The sequence below is a fragment of the Amblyomma mixtum genome, chromosome 4 (genome assembly GCF_055824585.1).
Source record: "Amblyomma mixtum isolate Tamu chromosome 4, ASM5582458v1, whole genome shotgun sequence".
Classification (NCBI taxonomy): domain Eukaryota; kingdom Metazoa; phylum Arthropoda; class Arachnida; order Ixodida; family Ixodidae; genus Amblyomma; species Amblyomma mixtum.
In genome coordinates this window covers 58,629,814-58,654,484 of record NC_143015.1, presented here as the reverse complement: position 1 = coordinate 58,654,484, position 24,671 = coordinate 58,629,814, and the positions used below count along the sequence as shown (strand labels likewise).

General features: G+C 44.5%; 1 protein-coding gene across 2 annotated transcripts; it reads right to left on the bottom strand.

Annotated features, from left to right (window-relative positions):
* Positions 1 to 1,124: 1,124 nt before the first annotated feature.
* Positions 1,125 to 8,136, bottom strand: LOC149346558 (uncharacterized). 2 transcript variants are annotated; one of them, XM_089585415.1, is made up of 4 exons: positions 7,914 to 8,136; positions 5,913 to 5,928; positions 2,913 to 3,007; positions 1,125 to 1,333 (listed from the first exon to the last, which is right to left on the bottom strand). In XM_089585415.1, the coding sequence occupies exons 1-4, from the start codon at positions 8,131 to 8,133 to the stop codon at positions 1,329 to 1,331; spliced, it is 336 nt and encodes a 111-aa protein (XP_089441541.1). In that variant the 5' UTR covers positions 8,134 to 8,136; the 3' UTR covers positions 1,125 to 1,328. The 2 variants fall into 2 exon arrangements, with proteins under 2 accessions (XP_089441541.1, XP_089441540.1); XM_089585414.1 differs by lacking the exon at positions 1,125 to 1,333 and having other exon boundaries at positions 2,879 to 3,007.
* Between the last annotated feature and the right edge of the window lie 16,535 nt (positions 8,137 to 24,671).

Below are 24,671 nucleotides of genomic sequence, written 5' to 3'. Positions count from 1 at the left end.
CAAAGATCAGCAAATTGAATATGTTTGGTTTTTACAAAAAGGTGGGCTCCAAGACCTTGTCCCCAAAATGTTCACATTACAGAAGCAGACAACATGTGCAGCGGAAAGCACGTAACTGTTAGTAAGGCTGGTTTGGTTTGGTTTATGGGGTTTAATGCTCCAAAGCGACTAAGGCTATGAGAAACGCCGTAGTGGAGGGCTCCGGAAATTTAGACCACCTGGGGTTCTTTAACGTGCACTGACATCGCACAGTAGACGGGCCTCTAGAATTTCTCCCCCAAAGAAATTCAACCGCCGCGGCCGGGATCGAACCCGCATCTTTCGGGTCAGCAGCCGAGCACCATAACCACTGAGCCACCGCGGCGGCGACGGGTAATTTCTTGCACTGCACTGCGGTCGGTACTGCCAACTGCGCACTTCAGAATGGAGACCCGCCCTTCTGCCGTAAACGTCAGGTTATATTTAACACAAAGAACAGCTGTGAGAATTGTAGACATTGTTCTTCCCACGTTCAGAGATGTACGGTAGGCGGGCAGAGGGCAGCCAAATGTATTTGAATAAAAAATTCAGAAGCGATGAGTCAGTCACTCATTGGAAACGCGCTGTCAAACGTTTTGATTTTCCGGCTGAAAGAACCATTCATGGAGCGGAAGCTAATAATTCCGGATCGGTGCTTCCAAAAAATGACCATAAACTAGAATCTCCTTCGGTGACCACATAACGTAAGACATCTATAACATTATCGAGAGTGAATTATTGGCTAGTCTTGAAGTAAGCAATATTGCTGTAAAAAGCAGGTGCGAAATTCTGTTTGCAATTCCTTAGGACCGAAAAGCAGCTTTTGGGTATTGGCTGTGCCGGGGATTCCAATCTTAACAACTTACTGTACTCCCAAAAGACCACAAATAAGCGTACTTTTACGACATAAATTGCCTTTTAAAGGAGTTTGGAATGGTCAGAATGCATAGGCGCTACGAGAGTCCTGGAATCAATGCTGCTTCATCATGCTCCGCAGCCGAACGCTGTAAGCACTGAGACCGCTGCGGGTAGAAGTAAACAAAAACGTGTCAATCGAATCATGTCGCCAAAAGCAAGTGTCGCACTGACCCGTCAACGGTGGAAGGGTCGTTGACGTCTCCGTCGTCCGGACGTCAGAGGCCGATATTCGCACCTCTACACTCCCGCTAAAGACGACTGTGGGGGGAGTGTTGCGCCCTTTTCCCTCATCCTCCGGCGTGGTGGAAATGGTAGAGGACGCTGCGAAGGTGCATTGTTGTCTGCGCTTGCGTAACAGATCCTTAGGTGATAAGTGCGTGACCAGGCACGGTCTAAACTGCACATATTTTTAGGACGTGAAATATGCCTTCAACGCATATCAATTGCGCGAAAATATGAGAAATAAGAAGCTCATATGAGAAGAAACACCGTGACAACACGCTAGTCTATGTTAAACAATATTTTGATCTTCGCTATTGAAATGGAGAAACTCTACAGATCTAAAAGCAGTAAATGATACTTTCTGCGTTCTGTTATCGAGTTGTGAGAAAGTTTTAGGAGTGGCTGTGCAATGCGTTTATTTCGGTGCATTAAGTGTATAAAAGGTTAAACGTGGTTTAACTACGATTATACCCAAACGTAGAGCAATAGTTCTGCCATGGATAGACAGATGGTTCCGACTCTCTTCTTCCATGGCTAATAAGGGAATCGCGGCTACGCGTTCCTTGTATACAGATCATACGTTGACGTCATGTGACCTGGCAGTAGCTTTACCTCGAGGAAACTGATTTAAGTTGAAATGTGAAAGGTCAGCGCCCAGAGGAAAGCCACCATGGTAGACATGAGACAGCATGATGTACCGTTGGTAGACGTGGTACACCATAGAGTTTTAAGATAGTTAAACATATCATAGTGCGAAAGCAATCCCAAATCGCCGAGGGCAAATTTTGCAAAAACCCGGACCCAATTTGGAGGTCGCTATCCTGTATGGCACGCTCAATTATGATTGGCCATCAATTTTGGTCCAAATCGGTCAGGGTCAGCTTTTGGTGGTTGGCCAGGCGAAAAGTTTGGAAATAATTCGAACCAAATTTGGAGGTTGCCATTGTGTCCGACACGGTCAATTATGGTTGCACATCGACTTTGTTTCAAATCAGCCTGGGTGAATATGCCGACCAGTTTAAGTCACTCTTTTGCGATGCTCTGCTTCTCAAAGTGAAATAAAGGTCATAAGCAGGCACGGAATGGTGAGCAAATCTTTCGTTGAGTAGACAGCTGTTGCAGGCAATACAACCACAATTTTTTTTATTTAGGCTTTTTGTTGTATGAACGCGGCTTCTACGGCATAATAATACTTGCTTTGGCGGACTTCAGAAAACAGGCGAATGGCGGTAACAATCACCCGCTCAACTAATTCTTAATAATTGCATTTCTAACTATCAGACTTAGACATGGCTGCAATTAGAGACTTTTAGCCGGCTGTCATAACAGCCATATCACTTTTTACATGTTCCAAAAGGTGATCACCCTGTGTGCGGCGGCTCCTTGAAACTTGGCTGTTTTGAACAGTTACGTGCACTGGAAAAGTTTCTTTGCATTAATTTCGAAACTGCATGTATTTGCGCACGATGTAGATTTAACTTTTCGGGCCACAGCGCCGAGAGTATTCACATTTTCAAAATCCTGACAATTAACATAGATATAAATACTTGCCAGCTACAAATTTCTAGTCACAACTAACACTGACAGTTAAAAAGCGATAATTAACTAGTTAACTTCATTCAATTCTTTTCTGGTGTCCGCCGATGCTGGCATTATTCTACCGCAGAAGCTGTCACCGTAAAAATGCTCGTGTAGGTACTGTGTTTCCTTTTGGTGCACTCTGACGACCTGTGTTCGAAAGCGTCATTACTTACCTCCCCTGAGTACAATAACAGTGATGGCCACAGAGGCGAATACGAATAAAAGCATTGCACTCATCATCAGCAGGACAGGCTTTTTGCTGCTTTCCCTGAAAAAAGAAAAACAGCAGAAGAAGGTCTCATCAACGATTCCTAATAGCGTTCAACTATATCTGATGTGTTTTTCTGAAAATTAATAGAGGGACGCTATACCTGCTCTATCCACTATCTTAAGAACGTCATTCAAAACAATCTGACATGACTGCCTTGAGAAGTAGTGTCGAGCTCCTCTCCATTTTCTCATTTCCTGCGAACAGATTTAGAGAAATAAATAGTGCTCCGCAGGTGTCCCTTTCACCTTCGACTTGTCTAATTGAGGTAATAACAGTACGATTTCTCGCAGTTTCACGATTAAACTTAGGAGCGTTATATTCGCTCGAATGAAAAATTCATCGCGATCGATTGAATCCCAGTCGAAGCGCTATTAACGATGCCAACATTTTGGTTTAGTCACACGCGCATTGACTCCCTGCTGCAACGGAATCGCTACAAGTCGGTATGAAATCTTAATTTTCAGCAACAAGTCAATGCTCACTGTCTGTCAATAGGATCACTTTAAATAGCTTATTGGTTGGGTTTTATGGGCTTCACATCCCAAAACAACTCGGGCTATGAGGGAACTATGGCAGGTTGCTGCCGCCAGAACTTTCAAACCGTGAAGGTATTTCCTTTGTCCTCAGCTAAAAGCACCTTGCATTGCAGCAAAAAAGCTGCCAAAACACCTATCAAGCACTTTCAAGTGCTTATAAAAAAGTGCTTGGCTATGGATGTTTGATCCGGCGGGAATGCAAGGGCGTGAATCGTTTCCATGATCGCTGAAACAGCGCTGTTTTGTTAGGTTAGCCTTTTTTCCATTTCGCTTTGCAATTCACACGCGGACTTCGTCGTTTCCATTTTCTCCGATTTTCTTGCACTTCAATCTGCTACAGTTGTTGCTTGCTGCGTCTGCTTCCTCTCTTTTCTGGGCGCAGAAGTCCCATTTCTCTGACGTCATATCTTCGCTGTGTCTTGTTCTCTTTGAAGAAACGGCATCCAACATGTTGCCGGCACCACACGCCCGCCTGTGCCTCACCCTACTCCTTGATGAAAACGCTTCTATCGCACTACCAAAGATCTCACAGCTCACTTGACAACCCTTCATAGCAAAGCAGCATCTGCTTAGGCCCGTGAAACAAGTGCATCCTCCCAGCGTGCGCGTCGTTCAAGTCTCAGCCCTCAGTCTCCAAGCGTTCCTTCCGTTTTGCACAAAATTACGTCACAGGTACTCTTCCTTCATTCCTGTTCTCCGACGCGCACCCTCGCAATGGCTGCTTCCGGAGAGCGCGTACCCTTGCTCGTCCTGCCCCATTTCGCTTTTGGCCTTGGCTCTTTCTTTCCTCCTTGCGCTTTCGTCCTTTCACCCATCACGCCTGCGCCAGGCTTTCTCACCATGACCCTTCTAATGCTCTTCCAGAGATAGAACAAACGTATTTTGGCACGTCAGTAAACTGAAACAAAGTGGTCCGCTTCTGTTTTGTGCCTTCCTTAGATGATGCCAGAACGGACGGCCAGTTCCTTCCTAAGCCCTTTGGTAAAGTCGGAGTCGAGAGCTTCCTAACTCTGTTCATTACGTACGAAAGGCTTTGTCGACAGTCTTTAGACAGTGTTTGTTAAGAGAGGTTTCAAACTGTGTTGATTATAACACAGATTACAACACAGTGACTACAACCATATTCGACCACAATGACTTTCGGTTAAGCGATACTTAGTTACAGCGGTCAGCCAATTTCAGATAAAGCCTCTGTTCGCTAAAAGCTGCACGTTACATGCCGTGAGTGAGCCCACTTTGTCGAATAACACATTTTCTTGCTACCTTTCTTTTAATAGAGTTCGTTTTTCATCGTCCGACGAGGTGGCCGTTTTCCACAGACCTCCCTGGGTAGAAACGTGCACTCAGGGCAAATGGGCAAAAGTAACAATAGAGCAATAATAGAAATAGCATAAATGTACCACTAACACTTTTTTGCCAAGAGATAACCTTTTCTTCAGCATTAATGTGTGATCGAGGTATGAAAACCTTCAGCGGATCAAAAAGGAAAAAACGCAATAGAGGTAATATCGTAGCCTTGAAGCATAGCTGCTAAAAATAGTGAGATGGAGTATAAATCAGACACAACAGTTATAACGGTCGGGCGACAAATAAAATATCAAAATAAAATGAGCACTTTGCGTTACTGTCACAATACAGACTAAGTGAAACACACGAGAAAACAGACCTTTCATTTATTTCTCCCAAAACTATGCTTGTCGGCTGCCAACACTTTGTGCATGTGCGAATTTTTCAGCGCCATCGTTCCCCCAAATTATTTCCCACTCTGTACTGAGCTTGCCTTCCTTCAATATAAACGCGCCTAATAGCGTTGTGGCGGTCTTTGAGTAATCTCCTGTTGCAAGGAAGGTAGTAGAGACCCCAGATATATATAACAAGAGTACTGTGTCGCGTCAGGCTGCTTTTCTGATGGCACACTGGATTTCCCAAGTTTTCAAATATCAAGAGCACTAATGGCCGAGCTGGTTAAAACTGGAAGCAATGTAATGCACACCTTCCGTTCTGAAGTCATGGCCGATTATTTACATTGGCAATTCTCTCTCTTCCTTGGGACCGCTGAATAACAGCCTACACGTACCTCTTTTTAGTTAACTCTCATTTTAATTCAATCAATTTTTTTCTATTCATAAACTGACCGGTGATTACTGTGTTGTTACTAAGAAAACTGTACAAAAATCAGCCACATCAGCACTGCGATCCTACACTTGTACACATTGGTATTTGCGGCGACAGGGTAATAAAAATTAATGCTTTGATTTCATTTTCCCGGAGAAAAAAGAAGTGTTGCGAGTTGCGACTGCCGTTTGTCAATAAAAGCAGGGAAGAATGACGGGCAGTCTGCAAGTACTGTCCTTGATTTCACTTACCATTTGTCCTTGGGCTCTGTTATGAGGGTAAACACAAGAAGAACACATCACTGAGATGTCTCGACATGCGGACCAGCAAATAATGAAAACATCTACATCTAAACCACAGTCAAGGCAACGAGCATGTTGCCTGTGACCAAATTTCAGCAACAATGAGCTAACGATTTTATAAAGCACGTTGCTTGGGCTTCTCCCGGCGCAAAACAGACATTCAAGGCGGGTTATAAAAGTCTGCAAATTTAAAGAGTTCTGAAGCAATCCAAAAGTAAAGAAAACTCAAACCAAGGTTAACACAACGTACCGAGAGATTTATCAGCGCTGAGAGACGAGGGAGAGGGCAAGAAAGCAAAGGGAAGGGCGTCCTCCACAATTCAAGCTCTTGGAGTGAGGGTCTGCAACGCTGCTGTAATTAGCGCGAAGCAAACAGTGCCGATCATCGCCTGCTATGCATTGGAGCCCCAAGAAGCTGTATGAGACCAGTTTTTTGGTCCGCTGCATATAGTGCGTGCAAGATCTAAAAAAAACATACATTTGGGACAAACGGCCCAGCATGGCCAAAAAAAAATAGATGCAATGGTTTTTTGAGAAAAACTATGTAGACCTGTTTCGATAAGAGTGCAATAGATTAATTAATACAAACTCTATTGAGATGCTACCCGCAAATGGAACGGTGGCCTGGTGTCGTACTTGGAACGTTAGCACTAATCTCGAACCAAACACATAGACCGCATAGAACATTGAAGAGGCCTTCTCAGAACTCTTCCATAAAACTTGCTTTGGATGGTTGCTTTTCACGAGGCAGAACAGCTAATCAGAAAATGCACGTTTCAGCAGCATAATTAGAACGCATGCTTGCTCCCTTCCCCGATTTCCGTGCTTCTTCTCTTCGACTCATCTGCACCGGGCAGTGGATGTTGTCACGATATAAATAAACATTCGTAAGGCTGTGCAATCTGACAGTACCCTCTTGCCCTCAGCCAGCTTGCATTTCTATCTCTACAGACAAGTCCAGACAAATTCATCATCGGCACGGACGCAGTAAGCAGGTTAAAAACAAGGAACAATTCGCTAAATGTTTATTTCCCGGTAATGGCATCAGTGCCGTACGCCCTTTAGTTGGAAACTTCCCTGACCCCGCCTCGTGTTTCAGAAATAAGCTGTGGAGCAGCTACGGGAATGAAGTCCGCGAGGTCTACCTGCGACTAATAATTGAGCCTTACGAAATGGCGGCATTTTAAGCGAACTAAAATGCTTCATGGCCAATTTTTCTCGCCATGCAATATCAGGGAGCCCATTTGCGTGGTAGATACGTATATCAGCGAGCCCATTTGCATGGTAGATACGTACGCACTGTTAGCGTATCGTTCTTGACCTGAACAGCACATGCAGCGAAGAATCGCCGCAGCACAGAAGGGAAGACCATTTGACACATATAGCCATGTGACTCCAATGAGAAGACAAGGCAAGTGAAATGAGGGGTCATTATGACATATATATGAAGGAAGCCTCGTTAGGCTATATGCCTCGATGAGAGCCTGAAGGGTTTGTCTTGATGAGACCGGTAGCATAAGATGGTTCTCGATGAACTTCCGCATTCGCGGTAATACAGATACTAGGCGCCTGCCTACAAAGAACGTTTTCTTGCAAAGTGTATCACGCACTTCATAGATGACCACTTACATAAAGAAAAATAGGAGAAACATAAGCACTCTTTCACTGCTGAGTCAAGGAAGGGTTCCTTCGAAAGGCAAAAAAACAAGGCTCAAGAGGCTTCAAAGCGATTGAGCAATACCGATCACTTTGAAGACTAGTGCGGCCACCGTATGTGCAATTGTGCTACTGCGCGAATAATGAGCACACACTTAATTATCCATAGCAATGGCCGCCATCTTTGAGGAACTCGAAAAATGAAGGTGCTGAACACAGGGGTAAAATGAATTACCCGCACCGGCTAATCACTTATAGTTCCAAGTCAGCGCCTCAGTCTGCGCGGCTTCCTACCTTCGGAAGTGGCCAAAGGGAAGACTGGGCTTTGTTCGCCTGATGCCTGCCCATACTGCGTCTGTCCATACTGCGTCTGTCCATACTGCGGCTGTCCATAAAAGGATTGTGCGTAGGCTCCAGGGTCGTAGCCGTATTGGCCGTACGCGGCAGGATCGTAGCCGTAGTTCCCATAGGCTTGAGCATTAGCAGCCGGGTTGTAGTAGGGTGTGTTGTACATGACGCTAACCAGGTAGCTGATACCCTGTAAAGAAAAACGTCTGTCTCCTCCGTTCGCCATGTATACAGGCTGTTTCATGTTTCACTAAGTAATTTCAAAAAGAGATTTCTTAGGGTAAAAATATTACTTTTGCGGCATAGTACTACCAACGTTGACGGACACCGGAAAGCCAGTAAATTGTTTTAAGTAGTTTACTGGTTAACTACTTTCTGATAATGAACTTTTTAACTATCACATCTCGGCAAACGGTTGCATCTGCAGATTTGTACCCGGTCGTTAGTAATAGCCATTTAAGTTTTTAAAGTTTTGAAAATGTCAATATCCTCGACGCTGTGGCTCGACAAAATTTGACTGCACCGTGCCAAAATACATTGGCTTTCGAATATGCAGGCAAAGCAACTTTCCGGTGCAGGCAACTAGTCAAAAAAGCTAAATTTTGTCGAACCACAGCACAAACGGTAATCGAACTGATGTGGCTACTTCTAACTACCGGCTACAAATCTAATTGCAACTAGGCACCTAACTCATCTCGTTAAGAATTTAAATATTAAAAGTTAGTTCAACAGCTTACTACTAAAGACGATTCACCTATTTTCAGCTGTCCCCCAAAATTGCAGTAATATGCTGAAAAAGCCGTATCTTTACCTCAAAAACCAATTTTCTCGAGTAACTTCAAATCTTTCCTGAAACACTTTGAAGAAAAGCGACCATGTTTTACATTTTTCTTTTTTACCGAGATATCTCTAAAGCTCAAATATGCCTCCAAAATTGGTTTTGGCTTTTCTATTCAGTAGATGAAGCCCTCACTGATGCTCTTGGAATGATTGAGGCTGATCTAGTCAACGCCCTCAGCTGAGAGGTGATTGTAGTGCATCAATTGTGGCATAAAACTACCGACAAATGTGCAGAACTGAATAAATATCAGTAATGATAACAAAAAAGAGTGTTCATCGCAGTTTTCAGTACTATAACAAGCGGATGTGTCTACCTTTAATACCGTTCGTGACCCTTTTGCACGAATGATGCTCCGAACGAAACCCTGCTCTAAACTGTGAACGTAAAATCAATTCAAGGCGGAGCAAGGTTGACACAAAGCTGGTGGAAAATTTTCGAAAACAGCAGTCATATCAAATTGATTTTCCTGCTATGTAATCGTTATCGATGGTAATTATGAATTTGCCGTCTGACTCTTATTCGAGCTTAAAACTACGGCGTAGTCAAGACAAACAAGAATTGGCGCAGTGGGAGCTTTCTTATCACAAAGCGTAATCAAGGAGTAAAGAATTTTAGCAACCAAAAGGGCGCTGAACTAACCATAAGCAGAGTAGACTGAAGCACTATGTTGCGACGTTTTATTCCGAGCATGCTCATAAGTAAACAATTTAAGAAAATAGGAAGTAGCTTACGTTAACATAAACTCAAAACTGAGTCCAAAATTCATGACGTGCGTTGCCAAACCTCCGCGTCCACATTGTTACGCAGGGTGTTTCGATGCAGTATGTGGAAGTAGCAAAAAAAGAATTGGCAACCCTTACGATAGCCGGTAAAGCTAAATTTGAGCGAAGGTCTTAATTGTTGGCAGGTGTCGTGATACGCTGCTGGCCACCTTCCCAAGCAACACAGGTAATCGGCCCAACATTGGAAACGCACTGGCAAATGCCGGTCCTACAGAAAGCCATAGTAAAACCATCTATCTGCAATACTGGGCTCATTAGATGTTCTGCTTGGGCTCCGGGATTTTCTTCTGGCATCCACCTTCAAGGCAGCCGTTCGCTCTCCTGCTTGTAAAACCTGTTACCCCGGCACTGACGACTACGCCAATAGCGCCGACGACTACGACGCGGCAGCTTGGAACGGGTGCCTAAGAACTACGCTCTAAAACACCCTGAGACCATCTGCCGGAGCGATGTATAACCACAGACAACACAGTACATCGATGGACGAAATGATCAAACGCGTGATGTGCCAGTATGTCTCGACCAGCAACACTGCTTTAGAAACAAGTATACCAGGTAAGTAGCGCACAGCTTTCGAGAACACAATGAACCCGGATTCCACAACCCCGTGTTTGCCGGTTAACGTCCTGGCATAGTTCGTACGCTGTGTGAAACGCCGTAGAAGAGGGTCAGCTGCGGAATAATTTTAAGCGAGTTGGGTTCATTAACCTGCGCAGACAACACATGGAACAGCTATGTTTTTCATTATCACCTATATCGTGGTGCAACAGCTGTGGGCAGGGATTACGTCCCGTGACCGTGGCCTCGCCAGCGGAAATCAAATCGCGAGTAAACCACTCACCGTGCCAACTCCTTGAAGAAAAGACCTTTACCTAGCAGGCTAAGACGGGCTCACAGGTAGTAGCACTGCAACGGCGCGTCGGGAAGGATGTAAGGCCTCACTTTAACCCAGAGCTCGTACAGCTCACAACTCGAGGGACTGAACTGTCTTCTTCTTCGACAGATGAAGCGGGCGCGTGTCACGTATCGTGCGTAAAAGATGTTACTCGGCCTCATTATTCAAGCCGACGGCAAAAATGGCTCGCTAACACACAAACTACAAGGATATGCCGCTCAAGTGACTGTCCTTATCAGAAGAGTGTCTCTCAAAAACAGGGGACACAAAGAAAAGAGTTTATTAAGGCTAGTTCAGGCTTCCGTAATCAGCACGGTTTGCTATGCAGCACCTTACCAGAACATAACAGCAAGAGAAAAAGAACAAATCGATGCGGTAATAAGAAAATGCTTTAAAAGCGCGCTCAGACTCCCCGCGGTACATCCACAGTCAGATTAATAGGAATGAGAGTACATAAGACGCGGGAGAAAGTGGCGGAAAACACGAGAGTCGCACAAGTAGAAAGAATCAGCCAATTCGAAACAGGGTAAAAAATCCTAAAATGGGTCAGGCTCCAGCACAACAGAGGGCCGAACACCCAAGCCCTCCTAAGCTAAGATTACAGAGCCAATTTGCGCATCCCACCCATTCCAAGAAACAACGAAGAGAGATAAAAAGCCAGGGCCAAGGTCGTCGAAAGAGATATGATTGAACTAGAGCCACACACTGTAGCATACGCAGACGCAGCCACTGGTAAATCGGGACCTGCAGTCGCAGGAGTGGCAAACAGGACTGGAACCCCCTTTATCACGGTGTTGATAAAGAGAAGAGATGCAGACGTCGCTGAGGAGGTGGCGATCGCATTAACCTGCTTCGGCGCGAAGGCAAACTTCATCGACAGCGACAGAAAAACGGCTACATGGAACCTAGAGAATGGAACAATGTCGGTCGAGAAGAAAATCCTCTAATCAAGAGAGATCACACGCAAGATCGCAATCAAATGAACCCCAGGCCACGAATCGGTGTCTAGAAACGAAGTCGCTTACGCGCTCGCCCGAGATATCTACTAAAGGACGAACGCAGATAGGCCCGACAACCCAGGACCCGGCGAGAGGCTAAACACGTGCAACGACATCTGCGAATATTGCGGGCTCAGCAGGAGAATATTCTCAAAACCACGCAAACAACTACACAACGGAGAGCCTTCGAAGTCTGCTGGCTGGAAACTATCCCAACTTCGTATGGATATACCACCTCAATACAGATGACAGAGAACACGATAATTGTAAACATTATGGACAGAGAGGCACACTAGACCCCATCATATGGTAATCCTCCTTCTCACACGGAGCTATGGCCAACAACATAGGCTTAGAAGCTTGGGAGTTCCTCCTTAAAAGCGCAAACGCTGAAGAACAAAAACAAGCCATCCGCCTGGCGGCTGAAGCAGCGAAGAATTAATGTATTCTCGCGCGCTATTATTTGCGGAGACCCGGCCTCCTGCTCGGTCCTGCGTACATTAGTAGGGGAGTAGGGGAGGTGCCCTATTGTGGTGGAAATAAAGTTTGCAATCAATAAATCAATCAACCAAACAATCAATTTATGTGTCGCCGTTGCGGGCACGTGTAAAAATTAAATGATTTGCAGGACAACCATAGCTTACTGTAGGACTGTTCATAGATTGGGGCAGCCGAACTCCGGTACTCTGTCAAGAATGTGCCCATCTGAGCCTGCTTCTGTTCTTGAAGCTTTACAGCGTGAATGCTGCGTCTGTGGCTTCTTTCGCTACCTGAGCTTCCTCCATCCGTTTCTCTTCCTTCTTGCACGGCGCGCTCGACTTCCTTCGTGCCCTTGCATTCAGCCGCTACTTTTTCACACCGGTCATTGCGCGCAATGTCTAAAACTAAGGGGTGGAACTTCGCTGAGACAGTAAATTACAACCCGTAGGACGAAAATCTACCAATTCGCGCATATAGCTTGACAGGATGCGGCGATGGTAATGTGCTCTAAGGTATCAAGAAACTAAGCAATGGTCGGTCGAACTCAGTCTGGGGATCTTCACTGCGACACCTTGTGCGCGGCTGCTGATCCGAAAGACGCGAGTTTGAACCCGGCCGCGGCGGAGGAATTTTGATGAAGGCGAAATTCTAGAGGCCCATGTACTGTGTGGTGTCAGTGCACGTTAAAGAAACTCAGGTACTCTAAATTTCCGGAAGCCTTCACTACGGCGTCCCTCATACCCTGACACGCTTTGTGACGTAAAGCCCCCATAAACCATAAACTGCAGCACCTTTTTCTTCCAGCTATCCTTCCTTGCTTCCGTTAGGCAGCCATTCAGGAGTCCGGATGTAGTGAGACCGCCAAGGTGCCTATCCTTTCCTCATAACAATTTTTTTCCTTTTGCATCCGAGAGGGAAAGAGGGAAGGAATCTAAAATTTTCAAACTTTTGAGCTGAATCGCGACATGGACAGTGAGGGGTTTCAATACTGAAGGGCACCGAATCAGTTTGCACCAACTGGGGTTCTTTAGTATGTGCTGGCACCGAACAGTTCGCCGGAGTGTTTGTATTTTGCCTTAAGTTTACGTTTAAAATTAGAGCGAAACAAGTCACCCAGATGCAGCGACGGTTAATGTTTTCTCCCTTTTACGCCTCACCTGAAGCTGACCGATGAAAAGTGACTCACTGCAATGGAGTAACGGGGGACTCCGGTTGCCATGATCACTCCTGGTAGAATACATATTGCTGAATAGGCAGGGTTATTCATACTGCGCCTTCCTGCAAACAGTATCTGAGTAAGCACATTACGTTTGTTCTTCCGTTACCTGCTTCGTGTGCTTCGCTAAGGAGCTTATTATACGTGTAACTATAACAGAGAATTTCTTTCAAACTTCCTGCCTAAAATACTCGGAGTTAGCGTGGGCCAAAATGCTGGCTGTTTACATCTGGCCAACCTTGCTCCTGGCCTCTCTATTACACGGATTCCTTTGCCCTTACTTCCTTCAATCCTTCGCAGTTTGATTCGGAGTTCGCCCACGATGCAGTAGTTCAGTGGTTACGGTACTCGGCGACATGAGAAGAAATCCCAGCGCCGCTGCCATGCTTTAACACAGGCTAAATACGACACCAGCCCGTGTTCTATGCGATGGTAGTGCGCGTTAAAGAACCCAACGCGTTCAAAATTCCTCAGAAGTCCCCCATGTAGGCGCCCCTTTCTGTATTCCTTGATTCTCTCCTACCTTCGTCCTTCCCCTGACTGCGAAATTAAGGTCTATATCAAGGAAAACAAATTTACTGCGCCTTCCCTTTCTGCACGGGTCCCACTCCGCCGCGTTTGTTCAGGTGTTAGGGCTCTCGACTCCTCACAGCAAGGACGAGAGTTCGATCCTGGTCGCGGCAGCTGGGATTTGAAAGAAGCGAAATGCAAGATGGCTGTGCAGGATGAGGTGTAATTGCACGTTCGAGAACAAGAAATTGTAGAAATTAATTCTGACCGCTACACGACGACGTCCCTCACTGCTCATGTCTCGCTTTGGAAAAATAAATGCCTTACACAATTCCTTCACCATCAATATGTCTAGTGTGTTGCATGGGTATGATAAAATCGGCGTTCAGTCAAGAAAATTCCAACGACTAAAAAAGAAACATTAGACAGCTTTCTTAAATAATTCATTGCTGAGGGATGAGGAAAAATTAATCCCAGTCTCCCAACTGGGAAAAAAGTTCAAATTACGAATTTTCTGTGAAAGCTGTGCAGACTATTTTCCCTGCCGAGGAGGACAGCTATCGCAGCGCAAGAGTCCTTCCTCTGCCTGCTTGTTTGGTCCATGGCAGATCAGTGGTCTCCGTGTACGTTGCACTACGCTAAAATTCATTTATTTTCTTGCTAATGCAACGAATTTCGACCGAGCTCGATTTTTGAGACAGCATACATGGTTCCCATATTAGTCCTGGGCAAGCGTATGCCTGTATACCGGATTTCGTGAACAAAATTCTTGCCATTTTGTTTTTATTTCGCGCTTAGCTTCGTATCTAACTGCAGCCATAGGCACTAAAAAAGAAAAGATTGGTCTTTTTTACCACCGAACTTTTCGATGAGTTGTAACTTTGTTTTTCGGTCTCAGGAAATAGTTATCTTGCTGATACCACCTTAATGAGCTGCTCTCTGGAGACATTTAGGTTCTTTGCCTTTTAATCTAGGCCGATAACATTCCCATGATGTATTATTTTCTTCCTTCGAGAAGGCTTTTTTTTTCTCCGAACACATCCTACGGAAACTTCACACAGCAGTTAAGTTCAAATAGTAAAATTAAAGTCGACTAGACCAAAGTGCACACATTTAGCTTTCATCTTACTTCTTTCAAAATGCAAATCTTTCGCTCATAGAAGCAAAAGTTGAAGGAAATAGAAATGTGTCTTGCCTTGCGGTTTGCTGGAACGGACAGAAGCGTTGCCAATGATGCTGCCCGGACGAGTTCAACACGCCACCGAATGTGGGGAATCTCTTTCACTGCTCCATGCAATACTCTCTGCATGGCCCGCGGCCATATTATATTGAGCCAGGCAGCTGGCAGAAAATGGAAAAACGACAAGATAAAAAGCTCAACTCCACTTTGATGCAGCAGGAGGTGAAAACACTGGCAAAAAAAAAGGACAACAAGCAGGTGACAGCTTCAGACACAATAAAGAAACAAGTAAAGAAAGACCCTTTCCGGGACAGCAAACAAGACAAGTGCAGGAATCGATTACGTACCAATCTGGCGTATTTTCCAAGTGCCAGAGGGGTAGCGCCGATGTACTGACATTGCCAGTGTTGCGGTTTCTTTGAATTATGCTCTTTTTTTCGTGAAGTAGCTTCCTACAGCTTGCGGCGCTCCGTTCTGCTCCCTTAGGGCTCCTCCTTCTGTGATAGGCGAAGATTAAAAAACAGCGAACGGATTTGCTTTGCCTTGGGCTGCCACTTCCGCCTCGCTGCCGTTTCGCCATTTGGTGACCGGCAATTGTGTCTGTTCTCAGCAGCGTTTCAGTGAGGACGACCTAGGAGCAAGTGCCCGCAGGTCGATACGCTTGTAGGAAAGGCAGAGTACCGGCTTCTGCTGTGCCTTGAGAGCGTCGCAGCTGCACAGAGTGAAAAGGTGCAACAACTAGGGAAATTCGATGTCACTTTGTTCCCCAAATTCCGCCAGCAAAGAGGACTACACCTCAGGCGGCTCAGATTTGCGCTGACGCGAGGCGGATGCCATTTTTGAAGAGAACATGAAGACTTTCTCTGGCACCGAATGCGGAAGATGATATTATTTCTACCCACCGCTGAAACTTAACTTAAAACGTCACTCTTCGAGTATTCAAGTAAGATTGTAATTTTATCCGTCTGTTCCTCATCTGATAGCTGGCCTCTGCAGCCTCACTGTAGTGCCCTCCCGAAGCGGTGGCTCAGTGGTTACGGCGCTTGGATACTGACCCGAAAGACGCGAGTTTTTGATCCCGGCTGCGGCAGCCGAATTTCGATGGAGGCGAAATTCTAGCCGTCCATGTACTGTGCGACATCAGTGCACGTTGAAGAACCCCGGGTGGGCGAAATTTTCGGAGCGCTTCACTACGGCGTCCCGCATAGTCTGAGTCGCTTTGGGACGCTAAACCCAATAGACTATTCTAGTGCCCATTTGAGTGACCGTAGCTGTTCTTGCCCTTAAATGAACCACAGCAGGAGTGGAGTATGTGAGATTGCGCACGTGGTGCTGGTAAAAAAATTCGAAAAATCTCACTTGAATTACTTTATTATTGGCGGAGCACTTATTGTTCGCAATTTCATAGGTCGGCTGGCGCCTTGTCGTGGGTGGTAGCCGGCAGCCCGTGTCTGGCGGCGATCTTCTTCGCCCACTGGACTAGCTTCATTTGCGAGGCCGGGTCGGGGCTGTACTCCTGCCATTTCTTCATGAAGAAAAGTACTTTCGCATTATTTTGTTCATGTCCAACATTTCTGGGCACAAATTTTGAATATTTAAAAACTCTCAGTAACACGTTCAGAAACATTCCATTCTTCCGATATGTAACCAAATATTTGTTTTGTAGTTATTGCATCGCTGGCATCAAGCAGTTAAGATTGGCACAGCAAACCAATGTGGAATGCTTTTGACGATAGCAAGAACGTCAATAGCAAAAAAAAAATCTAGCCTGTCGACTGGAGACCTCCGAGTAATCGATTGTTATAGTGAAATCATGCAATATATCAAAAACTTGCGGTCATAAACACTTTCCCGTTCAGAAATTCTTTTGTCCAGAATTGATATTTAGGTAAATCCGAACAACTGACCAAAGGGTTTAGAGCTGGCCCTAAAATTTGCATGCGTATGAAGCATAGTTAAGAGTCGTTTTCTCAGCAACTACTGCGAAAAGCTTACGTTTGTTCGTTTAAATTTATTATATATTTTGTGTTTCGGTTTGAAAGGAAGTGTTTTTCAGTAACCATCATTTAATGATGAGCAGTTTTTCGCCGCAGCATTATTTGTTTTGTGCTGCCTTCACAATCAAACCTTTCAGAAGTAGAAAACCATTCCAGAAATGTGTAAAATTCTAATTCAGCACGTTTACATTTTTTGGTAGGGAAAGATCGGAATATAACAGTCATATTTTTTTTTTGTTTCCTGTAACGGGGTCTGATGTAACTTAAATGACTCTAAGATACACTAGATTTCCAACGCAAAACTCATCTTTACATTATCTGTAGTCCTCAAACAAACTGCACAGAAGATCTGTTCATATTCCATCAGCCATGTATCTGGTGCTACTGCATATTTTACGATCCATTGATCGTCTTTTGGACTCCATCGAGCCTTTTGTAATATCTTCAACATCTCTTCAAATAGAGTATTATGCAACCACATCGAAGAATAGCAGGTCGTTGATACACCATAGGTTTTCAGGACGAACGTCCTCACCCCCCAAACAATCGTACTTTCTATTTTATATTGTTGCTTTCGTTAGATTAATGCGAACGAGGAAAAACTCCAAAGAAGTAGGAGATTTTTGAACGCCACTTATATTTCGATAATTGAGCTATTCTGGCTGAACGGAAGGCAGGAAAAGGATCTCAATCACTGCGTAATTTTAAGAAATAGTTCAGGGATTTGATAAGTTACCGAACAAAAAATCGATTTATACTTTCCTGACTTCTCAATACATAGCGAATTGAAGTCGGACGGTATCGGCCTAATTGATTGGTGGAGGACTAGCAGGAATGAGACGTATCTACTGTTTTATATGGCTTCAGAGTAAGGCTAAAACGCGAAAAAATAACTTTAGAAAACGCAAAACCTACCAGTACAAATAGTTTGTTTTTGCAGCTACCAGAAAGACGAATCAAATCTTCCTGCCCACTAAACTTCTCCGCGGATGCAGCTGCGAGTTTCCCACGCTACTTCTCTCGAAGTTTTGTGCGTTAACGAATTTCATACGTTTTCTGAGTAACAACCCTTACAATTCATTTAAAGAATTCCTAATGTGTTCCATGAAATATCTTTCTTTCTTTTATCGTCGTGTATGAAAAAGAGCTGCGAAAGGCAACTGTGGCTAAATATTACTGCTCTCGCTGGTATATATTTACGATGGCAAGGGGATAATGATGCGCTTTTCCACCCCGTATGTTACTAATCGCAGCTTATATTTTTTCTAATTTCAAAATAGTACTTTGTATTCGCCTTTTCTTCACATTCATATTTCAGAGCTGGTTTCAGAGAATGGACAGATTTGAAGTTGGATCTTGAAAACAATTTTTTATTACACGTAGGAGCGAAAGTTAACGAGATGAGCATAAGCATACTTTGTTGCTATTTATGATAGAAAAAAAAACAGCATAGCAGTCGAACAAGAACAGAAAGCATTTATTTTAACTTTACTCGTGTAATTAAAGAAGCGCAGACTGTGCTGCGAAACAGATATGAAGTAGGGGAGTGTATATTAGCAAACCATAAATCATAAATAATTTGCTCATTTCACGTCACCTATATAAAATCCATTTCACCTGGTTTCATTCTTAGAACCGCAAAGGCCACCTGGTTGTCACTACTGCCCAATGCTACCACTGATGGCATGATTAAAAAATTAAACAATACGCTGCTGTATGTGAGTAACCAATTTATTGGAACTTGAAGAAGGTAATTTTTTTCGCTGCTCAAATGCTTTGCTGGTTAAAGTGCTGTAAAATGTTTTTTTCTTTTTTCTATTTCGCGCACACGAAAAATTATCTTGCCGGCAGGACAATGTGAGAAATTCTCTTACAACAGAAAAACGCGCAGCCTACAATATAGTTCGTTCAGTTGAAAGGTAAATGACGCTTCCTGGTTGAATACGCCTCCTTTGAAATTCCTCGTTCACAGGAGCGATGAACTACTATACCCTCCCCATTTCTAGCGTGCACTTCCCTAAATTGGAGCCTGAATTACCACGTGTAATTATGGGTCTCTCATCCTATCCTCCACGTGGTGCACGTTGTCGGGTAATTTAACGTGTGCGAAAGCCCCAGCACTCTCTCATTAAATTTTTTGTGCACGAAGGAAAGAGTGCAGTCAATTGCCTCCGCCTGCTCAAAACACTCGGGGAGAGACGCACCGCACTACGGCACCCCCGGCATGGTGCAAGCTTTCCCGAGACGACAATTTAAATGAGAAGCTATTAGAGCCGAGCGGCAAAGGAGACTGGGAACTGAAACTGTGTATTCAGAGGAGGCGCAATATGGAGTCCGGGAATTGGAGAGTCTTCGCGCGCTTGAGTTGGGGAAGCCGCAACTTTAGGCACCTGAGTTAAAAAAGGCGCTAAAAGTTAATCGCGCGCAGGACACTCCGCACTGAGGAAAGCAAAGCGACAAGTACATAGGACACATTGCTCCGGCTCTTTCCTTCTGCTGTGTTTATGGCTTGCTGTTCAACGAGAAAGGTCTTTTTAGAAGATTCACCTTGAGCATAATGATAACAAGAAATAGAACTGCAAGAAAACAATAGTTCACCAGCTCCACTCTATTGTTTTGTCTGATCAATACTGCCGAAAAAGATAAGACCTGTAGAGGTCTGGTGAAAAACATCTAGAGACATGTCGCCGATGGAAGAATCAAATAATGCGATTTATTTTGCAGGAAGTATTTCGAAACACAGTCGACATTTAGCAGAATCCTCTCTCTGTACGCTTTGATTACGTGCTACAGGCTTACTTGTGTACACTTACTTTCAAACCTTGTGGTCCTTCTCCTTCGTTTAGGGGTCTCTCTACTGGCCCTTAATTAAATAACTCTGGTGTATTGCTTCGTGTAAGGTGTTTTACTGCTGCCCTTCCTCTTATGCATCGTCACCTTCAGAAATTCTGAAGGGAACTGCTTCGCGCTAAACGTCGTAAGGTGACAAAACACATTTCACAAGATCTGCAAAGCCGCACTGCTCATGGACGCGAATGCAAAAACTGATTGTATGGGATGAAACCGCAAAAGCACAGACGCGTCGAGGCAAATAATTTGTCGATGAAGCAGAAAAATGTCAATAATATGACCTTATTCGCTATGTTCGGGCAAAGGCAACAGCGTTGTTACAGATCGGGATCTTTTTTACACATTTCTGCCTGTCATCCGGGTTGCGTGGTCTCGTCAGACAATGTATGTCTTTTGCTACGTCACCCTGGACAACCTCTTCGTTGTCTGAAATCAATTCTGAATGAATGAATGAATGAATGAATGAATGAATGATAAAAACTGTGAGAGACATCTAGGTCCGGTCTGTTCAGGAAGATTGTATAGCAAGGCGTACATTATGTGCGAGGAAGAGCTACATAGTTCGACACTGAACGAAAAAATAAACTTTTCATTTCTGATTTTTTAACGGGAAGATTATATTCGGATTCAAATTGGTGCCTTCGGCGGCCTGTCCCTATAGGGACCCCTGCGCAGACGTCCTCCACTATCTGTCTCCTTTCGCATTGCCGCGAGATGCGGTCGCCCGTTTGCTCCGTGGCGACGGTGCTCTGAAGCCAAACGTTTCCTGGTGCCGTTCGTTCGATAGCCGCCGGTGCCGTGCCTTCTTTGCTAGGGTTGCTGTCATCGCCAGCGCCGCTGTCCCGAATTATGGGCTCCGCCAGCTGGCGTGATTTTCGGCCTTCTATGGTTCGCCGCGGCCGTATGGTGTCTCGAAAGCCCCCCCCCTGCCTGGCCATGTGCGGTGCATGCTTTTGCCACTGCCCCTGCGAATCTCACACGCTTCAGTTTCACTCGTTGTGTTTTTGGTTTTTACGTTTTGCTTTCTTATTTTTCTTTTTCTTACTTCCTTTAACTTTTTGCTTCTACGTCCCCTTTTTCGCCTGTTTTAGCTTCTCGTTCTTTTTTTCTTCTTGTTCATTGTTCCTAAGGGTTCATATCCTCTTTCTTTCTGGGAGGAAGGTCTATTGTCAGAAAGGCTCTATTGTTTTTCGAGTTTCTAATGTTGTCGTTCCTTGTTTTACTGCTCTTGAGTTGTTTTTCTTTCCTTTTCCTGCTGTTCATTTTCTTTCTGGGGACTATCCTTTTTACCACCTAGAGGGAGTTCATTGCCATTCGCACTAACTGGCTTTTCATCCTTGTGTTCCCGTCTTTATTTCCTGGGCACTTATTTGCCAACATCCCGGTTCTGGTTGCTACCCACTGGCCCAGCTTTCATCTGCCCAGCTAATTTTCTCAAGCCATTCTCGTCTTGCTCACACTCATTTTTTCTTAATTTTGTTCTTCATATTTTGTCATTTTTTTTCTTTTGGGGCACTTTTATCCTCTTCCGAGAATAAAACAGTGGTCTCATGAATAAGCACTCGCGCGAGGGTCTTTGTGCTTGTTTGGACGCCTTTGGTCTTTCCCTTGAGATACTGTGTCCATCTTTTATTTTCCGATTTGCTTTTCTCTGTAAAAGTTTCCGCTTTATCTTATTATGTGATTGTTGTGAGCCTTTTTAATATTGTGTTGTTTTTGCGAGTGAGAGAAGGATGAAAAGAAAAGTGCACGGGCCTGCCGACTGGCTCGAGCCGAGCCATCACCGCTGCCAGGTGCAGATAGAAGAGAGTTGAAAGGTAAGAGGAAAGTGTGAATGAATGTTCTTGTTCTTGCGACTAAGAGAAGGATAAAAAGGAAAGTGCACGGGCCTGCCGACTGGCTCGAGCCGAACCACCACCATTGCCACGTGCAGATAGAGGCGAGTTAAAGATAAGAGGAAAGAGTGAAAGAAGAGGCGCTCGTCGCAACACGTCCGCCGAAGCGCAGACGCTGGCTGAAACCCTGTTTAATACTATCCTGGAGCAGGCTTTTATTCTGACCTTAGTAACTTTGTTTTGGCACTTGCCACGCCTTTTCCGGACAGTCACAATTAAGGGCTCGCTAAGCTGCGAAAATGAAGGCCACGAACATCGAAGAGGAGCACACATTCTTCAAATTTTTGTCAATCGGTAATGTGACTCGAAATCTTTGACATCAAAACGACACATGTGAAAGCACACTAAGTCGCTGCAAATGGTATCTTCCCCGAAATAAAGTGAACTTACTTCTACGTCATGGAGCACACCAACGTATTTTCGATATTCAATATTTCTGACGATATTGTTAATCAAGGAAATTTAAAAAACAAGGACCAGCTTTGATTTAGAAGGACATAAGCTTCCCTTGGGAAATAAAAAATAAAAATTGAACATTCAATTTTCGCTAAATAAATCTCTAATTATTGGCTCATATCAAATACATTGCATCCACCATGCTTCATGATCCTGCTGATTATACCGCACATGCGTATTTCTCACAGGTTTTAAAATGAAGATCGGTACGTTTGAAAACAATCCCCTGTATATAGGTACGTTATACATAATTTTCCTGTGACGCTACTCGTGTTTTTCAGTAGCTTTGTTGTCCATGGGCATCAGTGCGCCCGTCCTTTCTATTTTTGTATGTGCAGCGTAAGGATGACTGTAACTCAGATTTCTAAGATATAGCGCTTTTGGTTTCGCATTCGCTTCCCAGATGCATTTGAAATCAGGGAAATGACGCAATTTATTGTCGCTTACGTCAGTTTTGAGCCTCCTTTGCCTCCTGTTAGACTTTTGACTCCTTTCTTGAAATTTATTGGACAAATATCACAAAAGAGATATTAGTGTTGCTGTAACTATAACGTTACAAGATGGTTACAACAGAAGCAGGCGTTCGCTGTCTTTAAGACAGCGCACTTTCAGTTTCTTTCCCTCGTTATACTACTAGCTTACTGCGTAACGCGTTTCGTGGGACATCGGACTTCCCTTTGAAGTATGGTTAGTTTACTGCGCCAATATGAAGTCTAAAAAATAGTGAATTTTGAACTGATGGCCAGTGTTGTTCCCTTGTACACTTATAATCGCAACACAATACGGGATCTGTTGTGCAATAATATTGTTCTATGCATCATGCAAAACTCACCTCTAAGCCTGTAATGCAAGTATGCAAATTCGTCCGCATCACAACGAATTTTTCTTTAACTACAAAGTTTCTGTGAAAGCTGTGTAGCTTTCCTTGGCATTGATATGTCTACACTTAGCTTGATGATAATGAGTAATAGCTTTTTATTGCAAATCTTCTGCGCCTTGGGTAATTTCTGTAAACATCAAACTTTTTCGAAGAAACGTCTCTATTAAAGTAAGTCGGGTGACTACTCTTAGCACTGCGTATTTTTCACTAAGTTTGGTTTCTGGTTCCTGCAGCTTATGCAAAGCCATTACCCACCTCTATAAAAAAATGGCCGCGCAGTGGTGGCGTAGAGGTAGAGCATTTGTCTGGCGTCCAAAAGGACCGAGGTTCGAATCCCACTGCCCAGCATTTTTCCACCTAGAATGAAAAGAAATTGCGTGTCGACGAATTCTATAACCATGCCTGGGGTACGGCTTGATCTCGGTGACCAGAACTGACAAGGCGCTCCCTAACCAGAGCAGGACTTGTCCACCCTCGTGTAGTGCTTGGCCATAAACTTATATGGACCTTCTATAATACAAAGGATAGTTTTGTTCACTTTGCTGTTATGAAGTGCAAGGCAGTATTCCGTTAACTTAACGAGCTCAGAAAATTCAACGCATAGGAGCCCCAAAGCCTGATGTATTATGGCACTAAGCGACCCACATAACAAATAGTACAGTCCCAGACAGAAGTGTATGGGATGTGTGTTCACGAAAAAAAAAGATAAACATTGCAGTACATGAGGCAAAGCAGGTCAATGTTAAGCTTATAAGCATGAAAGCATATACGGGCTGAATTCACATGAAGATTACCAGCTGTCAGACTGCGAACCCGCGAACCCGCGAACACGCATCCCACAAAAGTTAAGCTAGCTAGCTTGATTAGCCTACGAGCTTGATTAGTCTACGAGCTTGATTAGTCTACGAGCTAGTTTGTGCCGGCTATGTCCGGCGATGCCGAAATGCCAACCATGTTTAAAAAATGTTTGATAGTATCTCTACACAGTTCGAGATCATGTTCTTCTTCAGCCGCTGAAGATGTATTTGCCCACATGGATATGTCGTTTACGGACAAGGCATAATGGAAGAATGAAACGGCATCCAAAAGCGGTGAAATTCTAGGCACAACAGCGTATAATAAGGTAGGCGACCGAATCGCACCCTGCGGTAAGTCGATATTGTTAGGGTGGGGAAGGCCATGGTGGTCGCCTAGTATAGTTCTGTTAATTAATGAAACTGAAGGAAGAGAGAGAGAAAGGAATTTTAATGAGGGAAAGGTGGAGAGGTCGGCCGGTGGTAACATGGCCCTGGCCTGCTACTCCACACAGGGGAAAGGGAAGAGGAGGGAAAGGAAAGTGCGAATGAAGGCTGATGATGGCATAATACAATGAGTTTCACGGGTGATGTCCACACACACACACACACACACACACACACACACACACACACACACACACACACACACACACACACACACACACACACACACACACACACTGGCTGGCACTCGCATCGCAGTTAGTAGACGCACATAAAACTGGTGTCTGCAACACAAACACCGGCACATGTCATTAACCATGTAGGTTGTGCACAGGCAGTCACAGAGGAGTATCCAGGCCTGTTTCACACAAAAAGTTGAGCAGGGCCTTTATCACACGCCACCAATCAGAACGTCTCGTCCTGGCGCCCAGAAGAGTTTCCTCGGAGAGAGGGCGAGAGTCCAGTTGTTTCACGGTCGCCTCC